General features: G+C 40.7%; 1 protein-coding gene across 2 annotated transcripts in view; it reads left to right on the top strand.

Annotated features, from left to right (window-relative positions):
• The window catches only part of LOC138693078 (zinc finger protein ZFP2-like), a 151,320-nt gene extending 132,896 nt beyond the window's left edge, over nucleotides 1–18,424 (top strand). For both annotated transcript variants that reach the window (XR_011330219.1, XM_069816664.1), the window contains 3 exons: nucleotides 5,632–5,769; nucleotides 6,927–7,009; nucleotides 15,840–18,424. Coding sequence is in view for 1 of the 2 variants with exons in the window: in XM_069816664.1 (XP_069672765.1) it covers nucleotides 5,632–5,769; nucleotides 6,927–7,009; nucleotides 15,840–17,046 (1,428 nt within the window). In the remaining variant the exon portion in view is untranslated. The remainder of the gene's footprint in view (nucleotides 1–5,631; nucleotides 5,770–6,926; nucleotides 7,010–15,839) is intronic.
• The last annotated feature ends 7,475 nt before the right edge of the window (nucleotides 18,425–25,899 follow it).

Genomic DNA, 25,899 nt, shown 5'->3' with positions numbered 1-25,899 from the left:
CTGCACAACACACGATACCAAAATTCGCTGCCGTAAAAACCATGAAAATCATCACAAACAAACAATTGTAAATAATAACCTTGTGAGAAAACCCTCACATATCGAAAACTTAACGTCTTCATTTTCCTGAAGTAAATGCAAACATCACTCGCTAAATAACAACGTATTCTACTATCGATCTATTCGCACATACGAATACACACCCTTAATTTGCCCCTAATTTTCGATTAATGCACAAACCTAAACTGAGTTCTAACTTAGAGGAATGCACACATTCGCCAGGTATTCATCCTAGAAAATAGCAGCGTTGTAAAGGAATGTTACTACCAATGCAGACATGACGAAAAGAACTGACGCCATCACATTGAAATCGTACTCAAACGGTCCACTGACTACTCACATTCTTTACACAAGTGTTGTACGTGACCAAGAAACGACAACAGAAACTAACGTAGGCCCTAATTACAGAAGGCGACATATGCAAAGCAGGCAACCCTCAAACGGAGTTGTGGAGTCGTTTTCGATACCAGGCAAATTGCATACCCCTGACATTCCTTAACCGTTGCATTCTTTCTCTTAATATTTTGTGTACCTTTTCCTTTTGTCAAGCTTAATCCATTGGCTGTGTCGTTGACCAGCAGGTACCATTATTTATTTCCAGTAATAGCTAAAATATTGAGTGGTATCCTTTTCGACCCCACAACTTCAGTTGTGTATCTGCACCTTGTCAATGTACAACCAACGAGTTTTCATTGTGGAGTATGGCTACTATTGCGCGTAAAAGTGTATCTGTGCTCGATTCGGGTTTCCCACACTTTGTAAACAGTGTTGTAGATGAAAGTGAAGGCAGTGATGCGAGTGGGTGTGAGGACGAAGATGATCCGGACTGTAATTCTGAACATGACACGGATTCAGAACAAGATTACGACTCGGATGGAGTGGATGAAGATGTAAACCAACCAAATGGTGATTCATTGAATTTCTACGGTAAGATGCATGCAAATGGTCGGCTATCGAATCTAATAGAAACAGAAGAACACCAGCACACAATATTGTAATGAAAGTTCCTACACTGAAAGGAAAAGCTAAAAATTTAGGGAATTCGTGCGATCCTTTACAGGCATGGGAATGTTTATTCACAGAAGACATGATTACAGAAATTGTTATACACAAATGAGAAAATTAGTTCCTACAGAGAAAATTTTTCTGATACAACTCGTTCAGAACTGAGAGGCACTAATGCAGTAGAGCTGAGGGCACTTTTCGGGTTCCTGTATTACACAGCAGTTTTCAAATCAAATCATGAAAGTTTCGAGTCCATGTTTGCAACTGATGGTATTGGAAGGGGATATTTTCCACGCCATTCTTTCTGTCAGGCAAACATACATTTTGATATATTGCTTCCGTTTTGATGATTTTGCAACACGAGCAACAAGGAAGGAAATTGATCCATGTGCAGCAGTGTTGTATATTTTTCACAAAATGGTTGAAAACTCTCAGGCTTGCTATAATATATGTTCTTATGCCTGTGTAGATGAGATGCTAGTAGGTTTCCGTGGCCGCTGCAAATTTAGGGTTTACATGGCTAGTAAACCGGAGAAATATGGGCTGAATATTATGATTTTGTCTCATACTAACACTAATATAGATATATATACAGGGTGTTTAAGATACGCGGCATAATTTCAGGTATGTATTTCCCACACGTAGACAATCAAAATAGTTCATTACAACATGTGTCCGGAAATGCTTCATTTCCGAGTTAAGGCCTTCACAACATTGAAATTCACCGGAACGTTTTTCTTTCCACAGGTCGCGTTGTCATTACAGAAGATGTTCAAACTGTCCACCTCCTGCTTGAATACAGACCTCACATCGATGTCTCATTGACCTACGAACACGATCCCAAACTCCAGGAGTATTGCGTATGCCCTCAGAACATGCCACAATTCGATTCTGAAGGGATTCCAAATCAGGCACCGGAGACGAATAAACCAATGATTTTAAATGGCCCCACAAGTAGAAATCGAGAGGGTTCAGATCAGGTGAGCGTGGAGGCCAAGCAATTGGGCCACCTCTACCTATCCATCGATCAGGAAACCTTCGATCCAAGTACCGGCGAGCCATATGACTGAAGTGTGCAGAAGCGCCATCATGCAAGAAGTGAATGTGTTGACGATTGATCAGTGGAGTGTCTTCTAAAACATGAGGTATGGTGTTTTCCAGGAAGTTTGTGTACGCCTGCCCCGTAAGTCTGTTTACAAGTACATGGGGTCCAACTAATCGATCACCAATGATACCGGCCCACATGTTGAGGAAGAACCGCACCTGGTGATGAGATGGAACAGTTGCACGTGGGTTTTCATACGCCCATACATGCTGATTGTGGAAATTTGTTATGCCATCTCGTGTGAACTGTGCTTCATCTGTAAATAATACTAAGGCAGGAAAGTTCGGATTTACACCACACTGCTGCAAGAACCACTGACAGAACCGAACTCGTGCAGGGTAATCTGCTGGTGACAGGCCCTGTACACGTTGCAAATGATAAGGATACAATTGATACTCTTTTAACAGTCTCCAGACAGTCGTATGAGGAACATTGACTTGCAACGCTACCCTTCGTGTGCTGATAGAAGGAGTCATGTTCACAGCCTCCAGAATCTCCTCCTGTACTTTTGGAGTTGTAGATCTTGGTCGTCCCCTTCCCAAACCAGGAGAGTTAAATTTTCCATACTCGCACAGACGGTAATGGAGACGTACAAATGTCTTCTGATCTGGACATTGTCGCTGTGGGTACCTCTCCTGGTACAAACGACGAGCCAGCGCAGCATTGCCGTCCGCCTTACCGTACATGAAGTGTATCTCTGCCAGCTTTTGATTTGAATACATGTCGCACAGTCTAACACCTACACAACACTGAATGTAACCTTCGCCTCGGAATGAACTGTCAGAGAGCTCTCTTAATGTCTCCTTTGACGGCAACGACATGCGGAAAGAAAAACGTTCTGGTGAATTTCAATGTTGTGAAGGCCATAACTGGGAAATAAAGCATTTCCGGACACATGTTGTAATGAACTATTTTGATTGTCTACATGTGGGAAATACATACCTGAAATTATGCCCCGTATTTTTTAAACATCCTGTATATGCTGGGAAAGACAGTGATGGGATAGGTCTGACAGCACAAGAAAAAAACGCTGCAGAAACCAACACAATCAGTACTGAGATTAGTGAAGCCTATTTGTGGAAGTAACAGAAATGTTACAGCTGACAATTACTTCACTTCCATGGAGTTAGTTCCATCACTCAAAGATCGTAAACTAACTTATGTAGGGACGATGTGGAAAAACAAGAAAGACATTCCACAAGAATTTCAGGCAGACAGGAAACGTAAAGTAGGCTCAACTGAATATGGTTTCCAAAATGAGACGCACATTAATTTCCTACATGCCTAAGAAAGGAAAGTCTGTTATTTTGCTCTCTAGCATGCATCATTCAGTAGACACAGATCCTGAGACAGGCAAGCCTGAAATTATTTCCTTCTATAATAGTACAAAAGGGGGAGTAGATAGCCTTGACCAAAAGTGTATTACATATAGTAGCAGCGGACGAACCCGAAGATGGCCTCTGGCTATTTTCTATGCAATTCTGAATATTACTGGTGTCAATTCTTATATATTACAGACATCATTCAAAGACTATATACCCATTTCCCGCTTTGAATTCCTGAAAACACTAGGAAGACAACTTACAGAGCCATACCTACATGAAAGGCTTGTAAATGACCGACTCCCAAAAGAACTCAGAATGATTGTTTCCAGGATTTTGAAGGAACCTCTGCCAAAGAATGAAGAAACACGCGAGAAATCGAAAAAAAAACGTTGCGCGCTGTGTCCTCGTTCAAAAGAGAAGAAGACAAACCAGTACTGTGTTAGTTGTGACCGTCCAGTTTGCCAGGTCTGCCGATCACTTGCATGTAGAGAGTGTGGAGAATAAAGGAAATCCAGTTTGACAGCAAAGTATGCAACCAGACTGACATTTTTATTGTGACTACTACATTTTAATGTGATCGTTATGAAGAAAATATCATAAAATGGAACTTTATCTTTTACAATAATTTTAAATTAACTCAAAATTGTCGTACAGACTTTCGGTGTTGTATTATGTTATGATCTATTGTTTTTCAAAGTTTTGCACAAATTACTAATAATTATATTGTACTCATATTAGTTATATGTCCTTAAATTATGTAAACAAACTTAATAATAATTGAAATTCCTATTACATCATCTTAAAAAGTAAACAAAATTATTATTTTAACTCGTTTTGTAGTGATATCGTTTTTGACCCCACAACTCCACTTATGTTATAAAACAGTCACAACTCCGTTTGAGGGTTAAATAATTTAGCGTTCTAAGCCTATGTTACCACACCTGCAATATGACGACAACTGATGTTATCACATTCAATCCCTACTGACACTTTCCACCATTAGAAACAGAACTGTCATTTCCTGTACACAACTCTACGTAACGAACATACAACAGCAAGCAACGTAATTACACAAGACGTTAGCAGAACAACGAAAGCTTAAAAGGTATGTAAACTAACATCACAAAATAAGATACGAAATCATTTTATAGCTACCCCATATACGCATACCACATAAAATATGGAAAATAAATAATAATATTCGCAACACGAAAATGGAGTCCCACTACAATCGTCACATTTTGTAACGTCAATACCATAACATAAACTAGTTCAATATAGCATATGAAAGCCACTTTTATCCACGTAAACAAAATACATTTATCAGTATTAAGTAACTATTAAGTTAGTGCAAAATACCAAAATCCATATTTGCCATTGTCTCTGTATGGATGACATTTTCAAATTCCTTTACCAAATGACACGATTTCAATTTTATAATGAGTGAGGTAAGGCTGTCCATCGCGTACTTGGCAATGAGGGACTGCAATGTGATATTCCTACCACGGAATTAGAAGATCATTTCCACAACCTCTACTAAACTAGGAACGACTGCACCAGAAATAACTATCCTAACACCTTATTTTATTCCGATAGACTCGTATTTGATTGATGATTCCTGTCCTCTCGTCATATGAGAAATGGAAGTCTTGCTGGCTATTTGTAGAATTACTGTTGACACATCTCCAGGTCTTGATCACGTCTTAATGAGAGTCTTTAAAGTCTTCGTCATGGATCACCTAGCACTGAATTATTCTGTAAATCATATTGTACTAGAATGATTAGGTTCCCAGTGTTAGAAACACCACATTTTTCTTCTTTCAGTTGGTATGGGTATCTAGAGATACAGAGAAACTATGTACAAAGTACAGTGATTTTTTTACCCTTCATTTACTTATCAGCACTATTTCAGACACATAATGACGATATATTCCTCACCTCTTTTTTCTGCCGTATGTTGCTGTTAATGTCTTTTTCTTATTTTACTGTTCACTACTTTCTTTATTCTGTATTTCGCATGCGCCGTAATTAGCAATCAACCCAGTGTGAGGACCAGAGTGCACCATGTAGCACTTGGTATCACATCCATACAAGCTGTTATATTGTACATATTCGTTATGTATCTGTGTTCTGCAGGAAGGGAATTTATTGGATCTCCACGTGGCCGGAATAAAGACGGAAAGCATGGACCACAGCTATGATCTCAAATCAGATATTAAATTTGAGGAAACTGCAATGCCAACTGATTTTATTACGCCGATATGTAAGGCTGAGGTATGTTAATCCCTTAGGTCTGCTTGCTGTTCTTCTTTCAATATTAATTTTTTATTATTTTTCTTACAGATAGTTATTATATCAGTGAGCCCTGAGTCATTAATATTAATATCTACAATGTAAAATTATTTCACCTTTTATCCAGTGTACCCTAAGCTTAAGCTACACACACTACAGGGTGATTCACGAACATCGCGCTATATTCTAGAATCTGATTTCTGACAACATTCTGATGAAAAAAGCTCATATAAACATATGTCATACTTTTACAATTAAATCAGCTACACCCCCCCCCCCCCCGAATATTAATCATAAACATGGAAATTTTTAACGTTTAAGGACTTATGTTATCTACGAAAATGATACTTGGTGTATTATAAAATCATTACAGAACATTCACGTTATTACTCACCTGAGAAATGTGTATTAAAGCCGGTTTTGAAGGACTCCATCTTCTTCATCAGTTCACACAGTTGCACTGTACATGCTATGTTCCCCATCTTCTGTTATATGTCAGAAATCTCGTCAGCTGCTAGCAAGATACGTTGTGCCAACTCTTCTCTGACGTTCTCTCTCATACTATATACAATGACTGTAAACAATCCCACAAACAATATTGTAATGGAGTCAAATCGGAAAATGTAGCTGACCAAGGAAAGGGTCCACCATCCAACGGCCTGGGTATCTATATATAATGCTTTACTTCCCTAAAAATTGAGGCAGCAGGCTGTCATGCTGGAAGTGCATTATTCTCGCATTTGCTACGGTATTTGCTCCAATAATGGAGATAATTATTCTCGCAAAATTTGCAAGTACCTTTACCCCATAAGACGACCCTGGAAAATGTATTCATCAATTCATTTATTTTCACCAATCCACACCGCACATTGCAACTGAAGTGTGCTGAAACTTATGTACCACAATCTCATGGAGATTTTCCTCGGATCAGACTTGAGAATTTTGCATTAGCGTCATTCCACGTCAAATAGCACAAAATGGAACAAATTTTGACTTTCACATGACTGTGTTGTCTTCTCTTACTCAAATTTCTACTTGGACTCAGTTGGATTTGTTAGTAACCGTATGGAAAGAAAATAGATTTAATCAAAGTGTAAAGATACGTCATTTTTCTGTTCTTTTCCCTCTTCATATTTTAGGAAGAGTTACGTGACTTGGACACAGTAAAGGACGAGCTGAAACTGGAAGTTACAGCAGAGGAGAATGAGATTCTGACCGATAGGTGAGTGTGGTGTGCGAGTCTTCACACTGTGATTTCTTTCGTTGTGTCGTTAATATTATCGCCTACAACATTAATTCGCAATGTATCATGGCAGTGAATGATTTGGCCATTCAAAAAGAACTAGTTTGGAAGAAGACCAAAAACCATCTACTAGTCCACACTTGTGGAGTAACGGTTAGTGCCTCTGGCCGCAAAATCAGGTGGCCCGGGTTCGAATCCTGGTCTGAGCAAGTTACCTGGTTGAGGATTTTTCCGGGGTTTTCCCTCAACCCAATATGAGCAAATGCTGGGTAACTTTCTGTGTTGGACCTCGGCCTCATTTCATAAGCATTATCACCTTCATCTCATTCAGACGCTAAATAACCTAAGATGTTGATACAGCGTTGTAAAATAACATACTAAAAAGTCTATCTACTAATGGGAAGCACCAGGGCGAGTGAGAAATGGTAGATTACAGAAAGCATGGAAGGAGGAATACATTATGAAAACAATGCGGGATAGAGAGTCGTATTGGGTTGGTGCCTAAGTTCGTAGTGTTTTTTCATAAGTTTATTAAACACATCAGATACACATAAGAGAGAAGTTAATCATCAACAAAGCCACCGGCGTGGCTCAGTCGGTTAAGGCATTTGCCTGCCGATCTCAAGTTGCGCTCGGGTCAGGTTCGATCTCCACTTGGGCTGATTATCTGGTAGGGTTTTTTCCGAGATTTTCCCCAACCATAAAGTGAATGACGGATAATCTATGGCGAATCCTCGGTATCATCTCGCCAAATACAATCTCGTTATCACCAGTCTTATCGACGCTAAATAACCTAGTAGTTGATACAGCCTCGTTAAATAACGAACTAAAAAATCATCAGCAATATATTCTCCTTCACTATTTACAACAGTCTGCCAACGTGCAGTAGTTTTCCGATTCGACGCGTGTAGAAATCGCGTGGGTTTGAATTAAAGAAGTCGTCAAGCCATGTTCCCAGCTTATTTTCATCCGGAAAGGAAGTTCCTTGAAGGTTGTTCGATAGAGAGCAAAAAAGGTGAAAATCTGAGAGGGCAAGATCAGATGAATAAGGTGGGTGCGGAATGACTTCCCAACCCAGCTCTTGGATGTTTTGTGTCAGGTTAGCAGAGTGCGGGCTGGCGTTCTCGTGGAGTAGCATCACTTCACGAAGTCTTGTTGGCCGTTTTTCTTGGATTGCATGTGCAAGACTTCTCAATTGGTAGCAATTAATTTCGAAAGTCATTGTTACACCTTGGGGAAGTAGTTCGTAGTGCAGGACACTCTTGCAATTCCACCAGATGCATAATATTATCTTTTGTGGATGCACACTGCCTTGGTACGGGGAGTTGCTTTTTTGTTGGGGCTCAACCATTCCTGTCTTTTCCTTATGTTAGCATAAAGACATCATTTCTCGTCACCAGTAACGATATTGGATAGGAATGTTCGATGTTGTTCACGAGCGAATCGATGACGAGCAAGCAAAGATGCACATATGGCCACTGCACATTTGGCCACCCGCTAATTTTTGTGGTTTTGGCTTAGAGCATACGGCAACTATACACCTGGTTTTTGTACCTTGCCTGTTGAATGCAAATGTTGCAAGATTGTGGAATGTTCACAGTTCATCACATTTGCCAGTTCTCGGATACACTGACATGGATCATTGTGGATTAATGTGTTTAAACGGTCTTCATGGAATCCCGAATGTCTTCCTGAATGTGGAGAGTTGCTGATCTCAAAACGACCGTCCTTAAAAGGAGAAAACCCTTTTGTTCTGTTAGCATTGTCCCCACTCATGGCGCTAATGTTTCTGGGTGCTTTCGCCCTATTTTTAAACTCAAAAAGAAGAATATGTCGGAAATGTTTCACTTTCTCCACTTGAGACTCCATTTTCTTGCGTCCACGGATCCACTCACTATTTGCAAAAATAAAAACTTCAGTATGTAAACTGAAACCCAGTAATTGAACTTCAAATAAAAAGCGACAATTAATAAATAAACCCAAAGCAACCTGAGTACTAACACGCGAAACAAAAATTCTACGAACTTATGTACCAACCTAATATATAGGAAGCACACAAAATCGAGAAGACTCACAATTGGGAGTGTCGATGTGGCAGTCTGCTGTATAAAGATCGGTAGATGTACTGATATGCGATTGTTATTGATATGAAAGACTTAAGATATTTTGATATTGAAAAGACTTAAGTCAAATTAAAATACCACCACTGTTACTAAGATCACCAACACAAACACTGTATCACTAATACTGCCACTGTTGACACTGCTTCTTTAGCATTTCTTTCTGATCTTTCTATTCCAACGTCTTCTATTCATCTTTCTCTCCTGATTTTTGCTTATACTTTGTAAATCTTATCCAGTGTACTCTTATCAAATTACGAACCCATACCAATCATCTGTTCATGTTCCTACTACAGTCTCTCTAATTGCTTTGTTCAGTCCATTATATATTTTTCCATAATTTCTTTTGGTCTGGCCAGTATATTTATAAAAAAAAAAAAACAAACCTGGAAAACCTGTTAAAACAGAAATCTGCTTCTCACAACGAACATATTCATAACACAACACAAAGAACTCTCAACGTTACTAATACTATGCTTTCCACAGATGAATTGGATATCCTTTTTAAAGGTTATAAATATAATTACCCTGCACATCACTTGAACAATACTATTGACAGTCTGTTAATAATAACTGAAAAATTATTCAGAATTGGGAACACAATTGTAAAGATTACTTACGATATCATACATCTGAGATTATTGAAGAATATCAAAGTAATTCTAATACTAAACAACAATTTAATGATGCTAAATTAATTTGCCAAAAGGTTAAAATCTTGGCTATTAACTTAAATAAAACAAGTTAATTCACATCAAAGCAGACAAGGGTAATGCAATAGTAATTATGAATAAATCAGATTATATTAATACAACTAATGAATTCATTGCATTGAATAATATAAAAGAAATTAAATCCAACCCCATTGAAAAACTTAAAAAATCAGTGAAGTCTGCCATCAAATCTGCCCCTGATGTTATAAATGAAAAAGATCTACATAAATGATCCTAAAGAATCCTAGTATATCGGTTTTGAAGTTTCTACCAAAAACTCACAAAAAGAATGTATCCATGCGTCCTGTTGTCAATAGCTTAAATTCTCCTAATCATAAAATTAATAGATTCCTGTTGAAATATCTTTGAAAAGTTTTACGAATGGATAACAAATTCTTTTTAACTAATTCTTAACATCTAATAGAGAGATTGCAACTAAAAATTAATAAGATTGCTGAACTCACTTTCTTAGATATTGAAATTCTTCATACTAATATCCCGCTCAATGAAACTCTATCTGAAAAAGTACGAAAATTCAAAACAGATAACGAAATTATAGATCAATTAATGAATTTGATTTCTCTTTGCTCAAAACAAAATTATATCTACTTCGATAATAAATATTTTCGAAAAACTGAAAGAGTAGCAATGGAAGATCCTCTCTCAGGCTTTCTAGCCGGTGTATTTTTGCAAAATTTGGAAGATAATCACATCATAAAAACCTTTCTTCTAAACACAATAGAATTTCTTACAACAGATATGTTGACAATACCTTGATAGTTTTTGGAAGCCATACTGACACGCAACAAGAAATCTTACATTCCTTTAATATATACATCCTAACTTGAATTTGTAATTAACAAATCAATTAAATTTCTAGATTTAAAAATTATTAGAAAGTCTAATCGCTTTGATTATGATATTTCAGAAAATCTACAAGCACCACCCATACTATCCACAACCAATCTAATCATCCTCAGTCTCATAAATTTAGTACCTTCACATTTTTAATTGACACATTATTAAAACTTGTATTTTTTAACAAAAACTTTACACAAGAATATAAATACATAGTAAACCTTGCCATAGAAAATTGTTTCAATAAAAAAATGATAGACTCCTTCACAAATCCTTTTTATGTAAAAATTCAGACACCACACTCGCTTCTATAGTAGACAATAAAAAAGCAAAATATTGGAATGTAATTACTTTTTATAATAATGTTTCTTATAAGTTACATAATTTTTTAAAGAAGTAAAATGTAAAGGTAACTTTCAAAACTTGTAAGGAACTTAATAATGTTATTCCTGACAATATTCATACATCTAATAAATATGCTAGTGGAGAAGTATATATGTTGCATTGCAAGAATTGTACACTTAAATATATTGACCAGATCAAAAGAAATTATATTCGGAACATAAAGCAGATTTTTGTCATAGAAGAAATAGATCCAAATTTGCATCTCATTTAATGGAGAATAACTATGAACTTCAGAAAATGTCACAAGCCTTACAAATTTTAAAACCGATTAACAATGGAAAAATCAATAACATTGTTGAAGAATTTTATATTGCCACATTTCTCAATGGTATAAAAATCTGGATGTGTGCAGATGCAAATACATATCATACTCATAACATGCAAGTATAGACAGGAGGAAAACGGATGAATCTCCAGAGAAGAGAAAAGAACCAAAGAATGAGAATTGTCTAAGATGTAACATTAGCTCTCTATGGAACAGGACGAAGGGCTACAACACACTTCTTTACGAGCTATAATTTGAAGGGTCCAGGGGAAAAACGTGCTAAGTCCAATTTTATCAATTTTTTTGTTTTGGATGCCATGTAATTACCTCGGGCAATAGAGATTTCAGCGGTTTAATTGTACAGACTAAAAACTTGATTAAGACAGAAATATTTGAAAAATGATAACTCAGAGACAATAGAATGTAATGGACCTTGAAACTTTAAACTTGCTCTCCTGTAAAAACAGTAAAATGTGATTTAGCATGTTCTTCCCCTGGACCCTTCATTTGACAGACACTCTTCTAGCAAAAAACTTAAGCCTCACTGGCACCATCAGGAATAACAAAGCTATTGTTCCCAAACTGTTCAAAATACGGAAAGGAAGAGAAGTCCGTTTGTGGGTGTCATGATGATTCGGATGACTTCTTATATCCAAAGAAAAAAAAACTGTGTTGTTCTCCTTTCATCACAGCATCATGACAATCTTGTTCAAAGGAAGAAAACAAATTCAAGCCAAAAATAATATGCGACTATAACAAAACCACTGGCTTCTGTGGAAAAGATAGCTAGAGAGTCCACAACTTGTGAGGTGGTCTGTATTATTGTTCTGCAACATAGATGACGTCAGTTGTGTGGACTTTCTCAGTACTCATGATTGGAAAATGAAGCAAAAGCTTGAACTTGGTGACCAGTTGGTACGTTCCTGCATCACCAAGAGATCTAGAACAGTAGCACTGAGAAAGCCAGAGCGTGTTTGTGTGGAAGCATTTGGCACACACGACATAGTATGAACGCTGCATTAGCAGCTATATCAGCTGGAAATGGAAGGAAAAGTGGACACTGCCACATGTGCCCAAGTAACAGGAAAACAGGCCTCTTGTGACCCATGCCAACAATGAACTTGCAAAACTCACTGTTCGTAAAAGGCGGACATAGAGTTTTCAAGTGTACAGCCAATTAATGCTAAGCTTTACAACTAACAACATTTGTTATGTAGTGATTCATGATATACATATACAGAGTTAATAATATAATAATTAATAAAATTAATGAAATCCTTTAGTAGCTGTCACAATTTAATAGGCCTATTGCTTATAGAAATAAATACATTAAGTCATACTTAATAAGTGAAATATGATAAGCGCTTTCACTGTGTGTGGCATCATCAGGTCTAAAAGAAATACATTTATCAATTGTATGAACAGAAAAACATGAACAGTGTGAAAATATAACGTGATCTTATAACATACATAAGAATGACGATAAATATTGGTTAAAAACGATGGCAAATGGCTCAAACACAGAATTGCTAGAAAAACATACAGTTTTGATATACAATTATTTATAAATTAGGATTCAATACTTTACATGTAAGAAATTAATAATCTTACAAAGACAATATGTTAAAAATTGACACATAACATATGTTGAAATATTAATCTTCAAAAGTTACAGTATTTGATGTGGATGCGTAAAGTTATAAAGTTAAAAAGGGTAATGTTTGTGATGCAGTCATCACGACGCATTTTGAATATTTGAAAAAATTTAATAAAAGAAATTTAGTGAAATGAAAAATAAAAATAAAAATGGATGAACTGTTATCTAATAAGTAAAGTATAGTATAACTTACAGAAAATAATCACATGGAGATGTGTGGCACTTCATAGACGAATGTGTGATGTTGACTGAATACATCGACATACGAGAAGACAATGTAATGGTGTAAGTGGAGGGGGATGCATGGTATAGTAAGGGGAAATTCTATTGGCCAACTTAAGGGGAGAGGATGGTATTATTTAAACTTTTTTCCTATTTGGTGTAGAGTATTAATTTTTTGTATGTAGAGCTCATATCTGTAGCAACTCAACCAAAAATAAATATTTTGGAAAAAAAAATTATTTGGGGGCCCAGATTTGAAAAAATATATGTAATGCAGGACTTTACTAAAACCGATATATCTAAACCATTTTTAAAGGTAGATTCATCCAGTTTTTTGCAATGTACTTGAAAAAGCATGCTCTACAAACTGTCTGTAACAGAATTTTGATATTTGTCCCTACCTTTGTAAAACAAACAATTAAAATTTAATAACACTTTTCTGATTTCCATTCTTGCAAACAAACGGATGTAGTTTTAAAATTAAATCAATTAACAAAATTCTGTTAGAGAGGAAAGTTTCCCAATAATATAAAGAATGTGTGTTCTAAATTTCATCCATGTATTTTTAATAGTTCAGAAGTTATATGAATTTTTGTCTGGCAATGTAGCAAAAAAATTGTTACCGTAAACCGATAAAAGGGGGCGAGTGATTTAAAAATCCATAGCGCAGGAAGTTTAAAAATGGCGTTTCAACATCAAATACCCACAAAATATTATGCTATGCATTCCACACATATCACAGGGTATTTTAAAGATTTTTTTTTTAATTTGCTCATTTTTCACCAAAAAATACCATCCTCTCCCCTTAAATAACATGTTATTTAAGTCAGATAGTTGTTCATTGAGTAATAGAAATAATATTCGAGTAAGTTCTGGATTGAAGATTTTGCAAAAATAAAATATGTAAAACTGGGCCCCTTTGGATGTCGAAATTTGTAGGGAGGCTTCTTATTTTAAAAGGACTATAAGGGGACACAATCGTGAAAATCCATTAGCACATTGTGAGCCGTTCTTGTAAGTGAAAAAGTTGGTGAGCTTCCAGACATATTATTTATTGTAGTTGGAATTGGACTTTTTAAAGAATGTTTTGACCTCCGTGTATGTTGAATGATCTTCGGAGTACAAACTTATCTCGTCGAACAAGTGGCACTCATTTCAATGTTGAAATAATGTTACCAATAATGATTTATTGTAATGCCGATTATTGAGATCATTGTCATTGTATTTTTAAGAAAAAGTAGGATCCTCATTTTATATCATAATTTTAGGACGTTGGTTATTTTTTTCAGTTATTTATCCAACACAACTAGGTTCATTTAATTTGAACAGTCTAAAACATGTAACGTCGGGTGAAACACGCCCCCTTGTCTGGATGCAAACAACTGAACAACTATACAACTATGGCATTCACCATGACGAATTAGACAGCGTGCTCTCCCACCAACAGCATTTGCATCACAGCTTCTCCATCTCTTTTAAATTTATACATTATAATTAACATTTTAACATAGTTAATATCAAACTGTACAAAATTAATTTTAATGATACACTCTAATGAGAATACTTAGCCTTTAATTGTATAAGGTTAATATCATGCCGTGCCTTCTCCTTGTCTTATATACACACGAAAATCTAGCATCAGTGTTCAGCTTTACCATGTACAGTTTACCTCAAGAGGCACGAAATTTCTATAATTGTAAATGCCAGTACGTGCATTACTTACCATGTTATTAATTGCTATATCAACTTATCACCTAATTTTAAATATTGTTTGCATCTCATGCACCTGAAGATGACTTTTTAAAGTCGAAAATATTAGTGACTTTGTACTAAATATTGTGATGTAACAGATTATCTGACCTCACAAATTGAAAAGTGTATTTGACTGAAAATTTATTATTATATATAATTATTAATAGGTTCATTTAGTTCCCTTTATATTATGTGTTTTGTGTTTTCATATCTATTATGGTAACCTTACATGAACCTGCTTTCTTCTATCGACTTTCGGATTTCAAAGCGTTTTTCCTGTCTACTTTTAAGATATCTAGTGCCTACTTTGAAGCATTAAAGATATTTTACTCCCATTAAATGAGGAATTTTGGAACACCAGTAACATGTAAAATAGTCTTTGTCTCCTTGGACCCACCAGTAGTCAAATCGAAGTTACCAGTGTCGAAAGCCTCCCATCTAGCCTTTAGGCTGCGTACCAAGATTCCACACCATTAGCAGTTACTATTCGATATATTCCGCCATATATAGCTTGTTCGTAGTTGTCATAAGTGTAATTTTCATGAGCTGCTTGAGATTAAGTTTTTGAGCTTTCTAAAATCACGTATTCATGCTGCCTCTCGAATTACTTCCACATATCTATATTTGACTTTAATCAAACAATCTCACTTATGACATCGGAGCTGTACAATATTGTTAATCTGATCTTTCTTGCTTAATCCCTAATTTTTTTTCATAGTTTTGCATTTTACGACAGTTCACAACTTTAGTGACCTTGCTGATAGCGTTTCTTATAGTGATGGCCATAACTTCCACTAAAGGCATCTTCTGCTTACAGCTCTTTGAACACTGAGGGACGTAGTGTGCCACAGATGTACTGCACAAGAACTGAAAATGGTCTCTCAGAGAATCCTGTCATAGATAGTGCACCTCAACTGCAGCTCTGTAATCAATTCTTTGGAAGAAAGATGTTACAGACTCTCCAAAGCCAGAAAGAGCATTTGCATACCCAAACCGCCGAAAGGAGATTTGAATGTCATACCTGTGGGAAGAATTATAGACGATTAGAACATCTGAAATTTCATATGCGTACGCACACAGGCGAGAAGCCATTCAAATGCAGTGTTTGTGGGAAATGTTTTGGACGCTCCGACTATCTTAAGCAGCATTCACTTACTCATTCTGGCAAGAAGCCATTTAAATGTAAGGTATGTAGAAAATTTTTTGTACGTCGGATTTATCTTAAAGTCCATGCTCGAATACATTCTGGAGAGAAGCCATTAAAATGCGATATTTGTGGGAAAGGTTTTGCACACTCAGCTTCTCTCGCAGTACACAGCCGTACACATTCTTCCGAGAAGCCATTCAAATGCGATGTTTGTGAGAAATGTTTCGCACACTCGTGTATTCTCAAAGTGCATGCACGTACACATTCTGGCGAGAAGCCATTCAAATGCGATGTTTGTGGGAAATGTTTTGTACAATTGGGTTCTCTCAAAACTCATTTACGTACACATTCTGGTGAGAAGCCTTTTGAATGCGATGTTTGTGGTTTATGTTTTGTGCAGTTCGTTTCTCTTAAGAGACATGTACGTACACATTCTGGTGAGAAGCCATTCAAATGCGATGTTTGTGGGTTGTCTTTTGTACAAAGTGGTTCTCTCAAGAGGCATGTACGTACACATTCTGGCGAGAAACCATTCAAATGCAATGTTTGTCAGAAATCGTTTGCTCATTCAAGTAGTCTCACAATGCATATACGTAAACATTCTGGCGAGAAGCCATTTAAATGCAATGTGTGTAAGAAATGTTTTTCTCGTTCAGGGACTCTCACAATGCATGTACGTACACATTCTGGCGAGAAGCCATTCAAATGCGATGTTTGTGGTATGTGTTTTGCACACTCGTGTTCTCTCAAAATTCATGTACGTAGACATTCTGGCGAGAGGCCATTCAAATGCGATGTATGTGGGAAAAGTTTTGTAGAATCGGGTGCTCTCAGTAGGCATATGCGAACGCATTCTGACAAGAATCCATTGAAATGAACTGTCTGTGGGAAAAAGTTTCAATAAGAGCACTTTTCAGTGACCATGTATGTTCACACATTCGAGTAGGCTAGTAAATGTCTGGTGCGATATCTGTAGTAACTACACCTATCCCCGTGCAAAAATTGGGAGTCTGAGCAGCTATTCTCTTGGTTACGTTATTTAAAATAATATATATTTTTCAAATTTATTGACAGCTGAGAAGCACTTAAATATTTCTTGAAGTATTTACGAAATCATATTCACAACATTATAGCTGTTTTATTTTGGCTGTAGCCACTTTTCTGTTCATTACATATCGCACTGACACCCATCCATCCGATTTGTGTCACGTTCGGCTTTATATTTTGTACAATTATTAATTGCATCTCATCTCTTTGTTGTTGTTTAGTCAACTGTCCGCTCACGTGATACTAAGAATACACTACTTATGAGGCAACTAGGCCAGGATATAATGTGGTAGGCCAGTTCCTTTCCCCCTCCATGGCATACATCGCCGACTAGCTACATATTTACTTCAGATGGATATAACCAATTATTCTTCCTCTGACATGCATTGTCATTTATCTCTTTATGTTCATTAAAATATGTAAATATATTATCTTTACAGTCAGAAAATAAAACAAATTCTATGAATGTGTTAAACTCAGTATAAGCGAGTTTTGTGTCAATGTTTTACCCTATTTTTAAGTTTAATACTGGCAATGCAATGAATATTGCATACTATACTATTGAAGGCCGTAGAATTAGATATAGGCAATATGTCAAAGCATTAAATTGATAGCTGCTTCATATTGTGGAAGACATGGAAACCGATTGTAGGTGTGTTTAGAGAGAAAGGGATTAATGTGTATGTATTCGAAACAGTTATATACGAGTACTAACTCAATACTTTTAATTGTCTCAAATGCACAAAATTACTCAATTTGCAACACAGTCACAGCAAATTTCAAGTCCGTGCTTTGAGTATTATTATTAATAATTCTATGTACGCCAGTTGATTATGTATTGTTTTTCTTTCCATTATCTTGCATAAATAATGAGCATCTAAGGAGCCCAATAATGTTCGTGCTGAGCAGCCGACTGCTAGATACCCGTCCAAATGCGACTCAGGTGAAGTGAACGATAATCCAACCAGTACGATACAGAATTGTGGTTATTACGATCCCCTCAGTCCTCTATCTGATGTTAGCTAACGGATGGGTATCGCGTTCTGCCATATCTCAAAAATTCATCACGATACTCTGCAGCCCTTAGTTCCACTCATTGGCCGAAATTAATGAGGAGATTCCTCCCATATGAGGATTCGAACCAAGGTTTATTCCGTAGCGCTAGTATAGGTTATGATGTCTGACGACGACACTATGGTGCGGGGCACTTTTCTGTGTTTATATAAACATGTTATTCAGGTACCCCATTTTGCTTCAGCAATTAGTTTTATCATATGAGGCATAGCGAACATCGTAATTGCTCTGTCGCCTGCAGAAGTGAGTTTATAGATCCTGTCGCATTACGCGACGTGTCTTCTCATACAAATCAGCTTCGATGATGCAAGCAAAACAATGATAAGTTCCGAGACATTGTAAGGCAGCTGAAGTCTAACTCCGATTATGTTCCCCGTGAAAGTCTAAACTATCATAATGCACAGATGCCCAAATTGTAAAACGTGAATCCATTTACATGCACACTGCATCTGTATGCTCACACCCCGCACCTGCACTCCTTCGCTCTGTTTACATGTACATTGCACTTGTATGCTTTCACCCCGCACCTGCACTCCTTCGCTCTGTTTACATGTATACTGCACTTGTATGCTTTCACCCCGCACCTGCACTCCTTCGCTCTGTTTACATGTACACTGCACTTGTATGCTTTCACCCCGCACCTGCACTCCTTCGCTCTGTTTACATGTACACTGCACTTGTATGCTTTCACCCCGCACCTGTACTCCTTTGCTCTGTTTACATGTACACTGCACTTGTATGCTTTCACCCCGCACCTGCACTCCTTCGCTTTGTTTACATGTACACTGCACTTGTATGCTTTCACCCCGCACCTGCACTCCTTCGCTCTGTTTACATGTACACTGCACTTGTATGCTTTCACCCCGTACCTGCACTCCTTCGCTCTGTTTACATGCATACTGCACTTGTATGCTTTCACCCCGCACCTGCACTCCTTCGCTCTGTTTACATGTACACTGCACTTGTATGCTTTCACCCCGCACCTGCACTCCTTTGCTCTGTTTACATGCATACTGCACTTGTATGCTCTCACCCCGCACCTGCACTCCTTCGCTCTGTTTACATGTACACTGCACTTGTATGCTTTCACCCCGCACCTGCACTCCTTCGCTCTGTTTACATGTATACTGCACTTGTATGCTTTCACCCCGCACCTGCACTCCTTCGCTCTGTTTACATGTACACTGCACTTGTATGCTTTCACCCCGCACCTGCACTCCTTCGCTCTGTTTACATGTACACTGCACTTGTATGCTTTCACCCCGCACCTGCACTCCTTTGCTCTGTTTACATGCATACTGCACTTGTATGCTTTCACCACGCACCTGCACTTCTTCGCTCTGTTTACATGCACACTGTACCTGTATGCTCTCACCCCGCACCTGCACTCCTTCGCTCTGTTTACATGTACACTGCACTTGTATGCTTTCACCCCGCACCTGCACTCCTTCGCTCTGTTTACATGTACACTGCACTTGTATGCTTTCACCCCGCACCTGCACTCCTTCGCTCTGTTTACATGCACACTGTACCTGTATGCTGTCACCCCCACCTGCACTCCTTCGCTCTGTTTACATGCACACTGTACCTGTATGCTGTCACCCCCACCTGCACTCCTTCGCTCTGTTTACATGCACACTGTACCTGTATGCTCTCACCCCGCACCTGCACTCCTTCGCTCTGTTTACATGCACACTGTACCTGTATGCTCTCATCCCGCACCTGCACTCCTTCGCTCTGTTTACATGCACACTGTACCTGTATGCTCTCACCCCCCACCTGCACTCCTTCGCTCTGTTTACATGCACACTGTACCTGTATGCTCTCACCCCCACCTGCACTCCTTCGCTCTTTTTACATGTACACTGTACCTGTATGCTCTAACCCCGCACCTGCACTCCTTCGCTCTGTTTACATGCACACTGTACCTGTATGCTCTCACCCCCCTCCTGCACTCCTTTGCTCTGTTTACATGCACACTGTACCTGTATGCTCTCACCCCCCTCCTGCACTCCTTCGCTCTGTTTACATTCTCACTGTACCTGTATGCTCTCACCCCGCACCTGCACTCCTTCGCTCTGTTTACATGCACACTGTACCTGTATGCTCTCACCCCCCACCTGCACTCCTTCGCTCTGTTTACATGCACACTGTACCTGTATGCTCTCACCCCCACCTGCACTCCTTCGCTCTGTTTACATGTACACTGTACCTGTATGCTCTAACCCCGCACCTGCACTCCTTCGCTCTGTTTACATGCACACTGTACCTGTATGCTCTCACCCCCTCCTGCACTCCTTCGCTCTGTTTACATGCACACTGTACCTGTATGCTCTCACCCCCTCCTGCACTCCTTCGCTCTGTTTACATGCACACTGTACCTGTATGCTCTCACCCCCACCTGCACTCCTTCGCTCTGTTTACATGCACACTGTACCTGTATGCTCTCACCCCGCACCTGCACTCCTTCGCTCTGTTTACATTCTCACTGTACCTGTATGCTCTCACCCCGCACCTGCACTCCTTCGCTCTGTTTACATGCACACTGTACCTGTATGCTCTCACCCCCCACCTGCACTCCTTCGCTCTGTTTACATGCACACTGTACCTGTATGCTCTCACCCCCACCTGCACTCCTTCGCTCTGTTTACATGCACACTGTACCTGTATGCTCTCACCCCCCACCTGCACTCCTTCGCTCTGTTTACATGCACACTGTACCTGTATGCTCTCACCCCCCACCTGCACTCCTTCGCTCTGTTTACATGCACACTGTACCTGTATGCTCTCACCCCGCACCTGCACTCCTTCGCTCTGTTTACATGCACACTGTACCTGTATGCTCTCACCCCCCACCTGCACTCCTTCGCTCTGTTTACATGCACACTGTACCTGTATGCTCTCACCCCCACCTGCACTCCTTCGCTCTGTTTACATGCACACTGTACCTGTATGCTCTCACCCCGCACCTGCACTCCTTCGCTCTGTTTACATGCACACTGTACCTGTATGCTCTCACCCCCACCTGCACTCTTTCGCTCTGTTTACATGTACACTGTACCTGTATGCTCTAACCCCGCACCTGCACTCCTTCGCTCTGTTTACATGCACACTGTACCTGTATGCTCTCACCCCCCTCCTGCACTCCTTTGCTCTGTTTACATGCACACTGTACCTGTATGCTCTCACCCCCCACCTGCACTCCTTCGCTCTGTTTACATGCACACTGTACCTGTATGCTCTCACCCCCACCTGCACTCCTTCGCTCTGTTTACATGTACACTGTACCTGTATGCTCTAACCCCGCACCTGCACTCCTTCGCTCTGTTTACATGCACACTGTACCTGTATGCTCTCACCCCCCACCTGCACTCCTTCGCTCTGTTTACATGCACACTGTACCTGTATGCTCTCACCCCCACCTGCACTCCTTCGCTCTGTTTACATGCACACTGTACCTGTATGCTCTCACCCCGCACCTGCACTCCTTCGCTCTGTTTACATGCACACTGTACCTGTATGCTCTCTCCCCCACCTGCACTCCTTCGCTCTGTTTACATGTACACTGTACCTGTATGCTCTAACCCCGCACCTGCACTCCTTCGCTCTGTTTACATGCACACTGTACCTGTATGCTCTCACCCCCCTCCTGCACTCCTTTGCTCTGTTTACATGCACACTGTACCTGTATGCTCTCACCCTCTCCTGCACTCCTTCGCTCTGTTTACATGCACACTGTACCTGTATGCTCTCACCCCCCTCCTGCACTCCTTCGCTCTGTTTACATGCACACTGTACCTGTATGCTCTCACACCCACTTGCACTCCTTCGCTCTGTTTACATGCACACTGTACCTGTATGCTCTCACCCCGCACCTGCAATCCTTCGCTCTGTTTACATTCTCACTGTACCTGTATGCTCTCACCCCGCACCTGCACTCCTTCGCTCTGTTTACATGCACACTGTAACTGTATGGTCTTACCCCCACCTGCACTCCTTCGCTCTGTTTACATGTATACTGCACTTGTATGCTTTCACCCTGTACCTGCACTCCTTCGCTCTGTTTACATGTACACTGCACTTGTATGCTTTCACCCCGCACCTGCACTCCTTCGCTCTGTTTACATGTACACTGCACTTGTATGCTTTCACCCCGCACCTGTACTCCTTTGCTCTGTTTACATGTACACTGCACTTCTATGCTTTCACCCCGCACCTGCACTCCTTCGCTTTGTTTACATGTACACTGCACTTGTATGCTTTCACCCCGCACCTGCACTCCTTCGCTCTGTTTACATGTACACTGCACTTGTATGCTTTCACCCCGTACCTGCACTCCTTCGCTCTGTTTACATGCATACTGCACTTGTATGCTCTCACCCCGCACCTGCACTCCTTCGCTCTGTTTACATGTACACTGCACTTGTATGCTTTCACCCCGCACCTGCACTCCTTTGCTCTGTTTACATGCATACTGCACTTGTATGCTCTCACCCCGCACCTGCACTCCTTCGCTCTGTTTACATGTACACTGCACTTGTATGCTTTCACCCCGCACCTGCACTCCTTCGCTCTGTTTACATGTATACTGCACTTGTATGCTTTCACCCCGCACCTGCACTCCTTCGCTCTGTTTACATGTACACTGCACTTGTATGCTTTCACCCCGCACCTGCACTCCTTCGCTCTGTTTACATGTACACTGTACCTGTATGCTCTAACCCCGCACCTGCACTCCTTCGCTCTGTTTACATGCACACTGTACCTGTATGCTCTCACCCCCCACCTGCACTCCTTCGCTCTGTTTACATGCACACTGTACCTGTATGCTCTCACCCCCACCTGCACTCCTTCGCTCTGTTTACATGCACACTGTACCTGTATGCTCTCACCCCGCACCTGCACTCCTTCGCTCTGTTTACATGCACACTGTACCTGTATGCTCTCTCCCCCACCTGCACTCCTTCGCTCTGTTTACATGTACACTGTACCTGTATGCTCTAACCCCGCACCTGCACTCCTTCGCTCTGTTTACATGCACACTGTACCTGTATGCTCTCACCCCCCTCCTGCACTCCTTTGCTCTGTTTACATGCACACTGTACCTGTATGCTCTCACCCTCTCCTGCACTCCTTCGCTCTGTTTACATGCACACTGTACCTGTATGCTCTCACCCCCCTCCTGCACTCCTTCGCTCTGTTTACATGCACACTGTACCTGTATGCTCTCACACCCACTTGCACTCCTTCGCTCTGTTTACATGCACACTGTACCTGTATGCTCTCACCCCGCACCTGCAATCCTTCGCTCTGTTTACATTCTCACTGTACCTGTATGCTCTCACCCCGCACCTGCACTCCTTCGCTCTGTTTACATGCACACTGTAACTGTATGGTCTTACCCCCACCTGCACTCCTTCGCTCTGTTTACATGTATACTGCACTTGTATGCTTTCACCCTGTACCTGCACTCCTTCGCTCTGTTTACATGTACACTGCACTTGTATGCTTTCACCCCGCACCTGCACTCCTTCGCTCTGTTTACATGTACACTGCACTTGTATGCTTTCACCCCGCACCTGTACTCCTTTGCTCTGTTTACATGTACACTGCACTTCTATGCTTTCACCCCGCACCTGCACTCCTTCGCTTTGTTTACATGTACACTGCACTTGTATGCTTTCACCCCGCACCTGCACTCCTTCGCTCTGTTTACATGTACACTGCACTTGTATGCTTTCACCCCGTACCTGCACTCCTTCGCTCTGTTTACATGCATACTGCACTTGTATGCTCTCACCCCGCACCTGCACTCCTTCGCTCTGTTTACATGTACACTGCACTTGTATGCTTTCACCCCGCACCTGCACTCCTTTGCTCTGTTTACATGCATACTGCACTTGTATGCTCTCACCCCGCACCTGCACTCCTTCGCTCTGTTTACATGTACACTGCACTTGTATGCTTTCACCCCGCACCTGCACTCCTTCGCTCTGTTTACATGTATACTGCACTTGTATGCTTTCACCCCGCACCTGCACTCCTTCGCTCTGTTTACATGTACACTGCACTTGTATGCTTTCACCCCGCACCTGCACTCCTTCGCTCTGTTTACATGTACACTGCACTTGTATGCTTTAACCCCGCACCTGCACTCCTTCGCTCTGTTTACATGTACACTGCACTTGTATGCTTTCACCCCGCACCTGTACTCCTTTGCTCTGTTTACATGTACACTGCACTTGTATGCTTTCACCCCGCACCTGCACTCCTTCGCTTTGTTTACATGTACACTGCACTTGTATGCTTTCACCCCGCACCTGCACTCCTTCGCTCTGTTTACATGTACACTGCACTTGTATGCTTTCACCCCGTACCTGCACTCCTTCGCTCTGTTTACATGCATACTGCACTTGTATGCTCTCACCCCGCACCTGCACTCCTTCGCTCTGTTTACATGTACACTGCACTTGTATGCTTTCACCCCGCACCTGCACTCCTTTGCTCTGTTTACATGCATACTGCACTTGTATGCTCTCACCCCGCACCTGCACTCCTTCGCTCTGTTTACATGTACACTGCACTTGTATGCTTTCACCCCGCACCTGCACTCCTTCGCTCTGTTTACATGTATACTGCACTTGTATGCTTTCACCCCGCACCTGCACTCCTTCGCTCTGTTTACATGTACACTGCACTTGTATGCTTTCACCCCGCACCTGCACTCCTTCGCTCTGTTTACATGTACACTGCACTTGTATGCTTTCACCCCGCACCTGCACTCCTTTGCTCTGTTTACATGCATACTGCACTTTTATGCTTTCACCACGCACCTGCACTTCTTCGCTCTGTTTACATGCACACTGTACCTGTATGCTCTCACCCCGCACCTGCACTCCTTCGCTCTGTTTACATGTACACTGCACTTGTATGCTTTCACCCCGCACCTGCACTTCTTCGCTCTGTTTACATGTACACTGCACTTGTATGCTTTCACCCCGCACCTGCACTCCTTTGCTCTGTTTACATGCACACTGCACTTTTATGCTTTCACCACGCACCTGCACTTCTTCGCTCTGTTTACATGCACACTGTACCTGTATGCTCTCACCCCGCACCTGCACTCCTTCGCTCTGTTTACATGTACACTGCACTTGTATGCTTTCACCCCGCACCTGCACTCCTTCGCTCTGTTTACATGTACACTGCACTTGTATGCTTTCACCCCGCACCTGCACTCCTTTGCTCTGTTTACATGCATACTGCACTTTTATGCTTTCACCACGCACCTGCACTTCTTCGCTCTGTTTACATGCACACTGTACCTGTATGCTCTCACCCCGCACCTGCACTCCTTCGCTCTGTTTACATGTACACTGCACTTGTATGCTTTCACCCCGCACCTGCACTTCTTCGCTCTGTTTACATGTACACTGCACTTGTATGCTTTCACCCCGCACCTGCACTCCTTCGCTCTGTTTACATGCACACTGTACCTGTATGCTGTCACCCCCACCTGCACTCCTTCGCTCTGTTTACATACACACTGTACCTGTATGCTGTCACCCACACCTGCACTCCTTCGCTCTGTTTACATGCACACTGTACC

Source organism: Periplaneta americana, chromosome 17, assembly GCF_040183065.1.
Source record: "Periplaneta americana isolate PAMFEO1 chromosome 17, P.americana_PAMFEO1_priV1, whole genome shotgun sequence".
Lineage (NCBI taxonomy): Eukaryota > Metazoa > Arthropoda > Insecta > Blattodea > Blattidae > Periplaneta > Periplaneta americana.
Note: the sequence above shows the minus strand (reverse complement) of the source record. Positions and strands in the feature narration are given on the sequence as shown.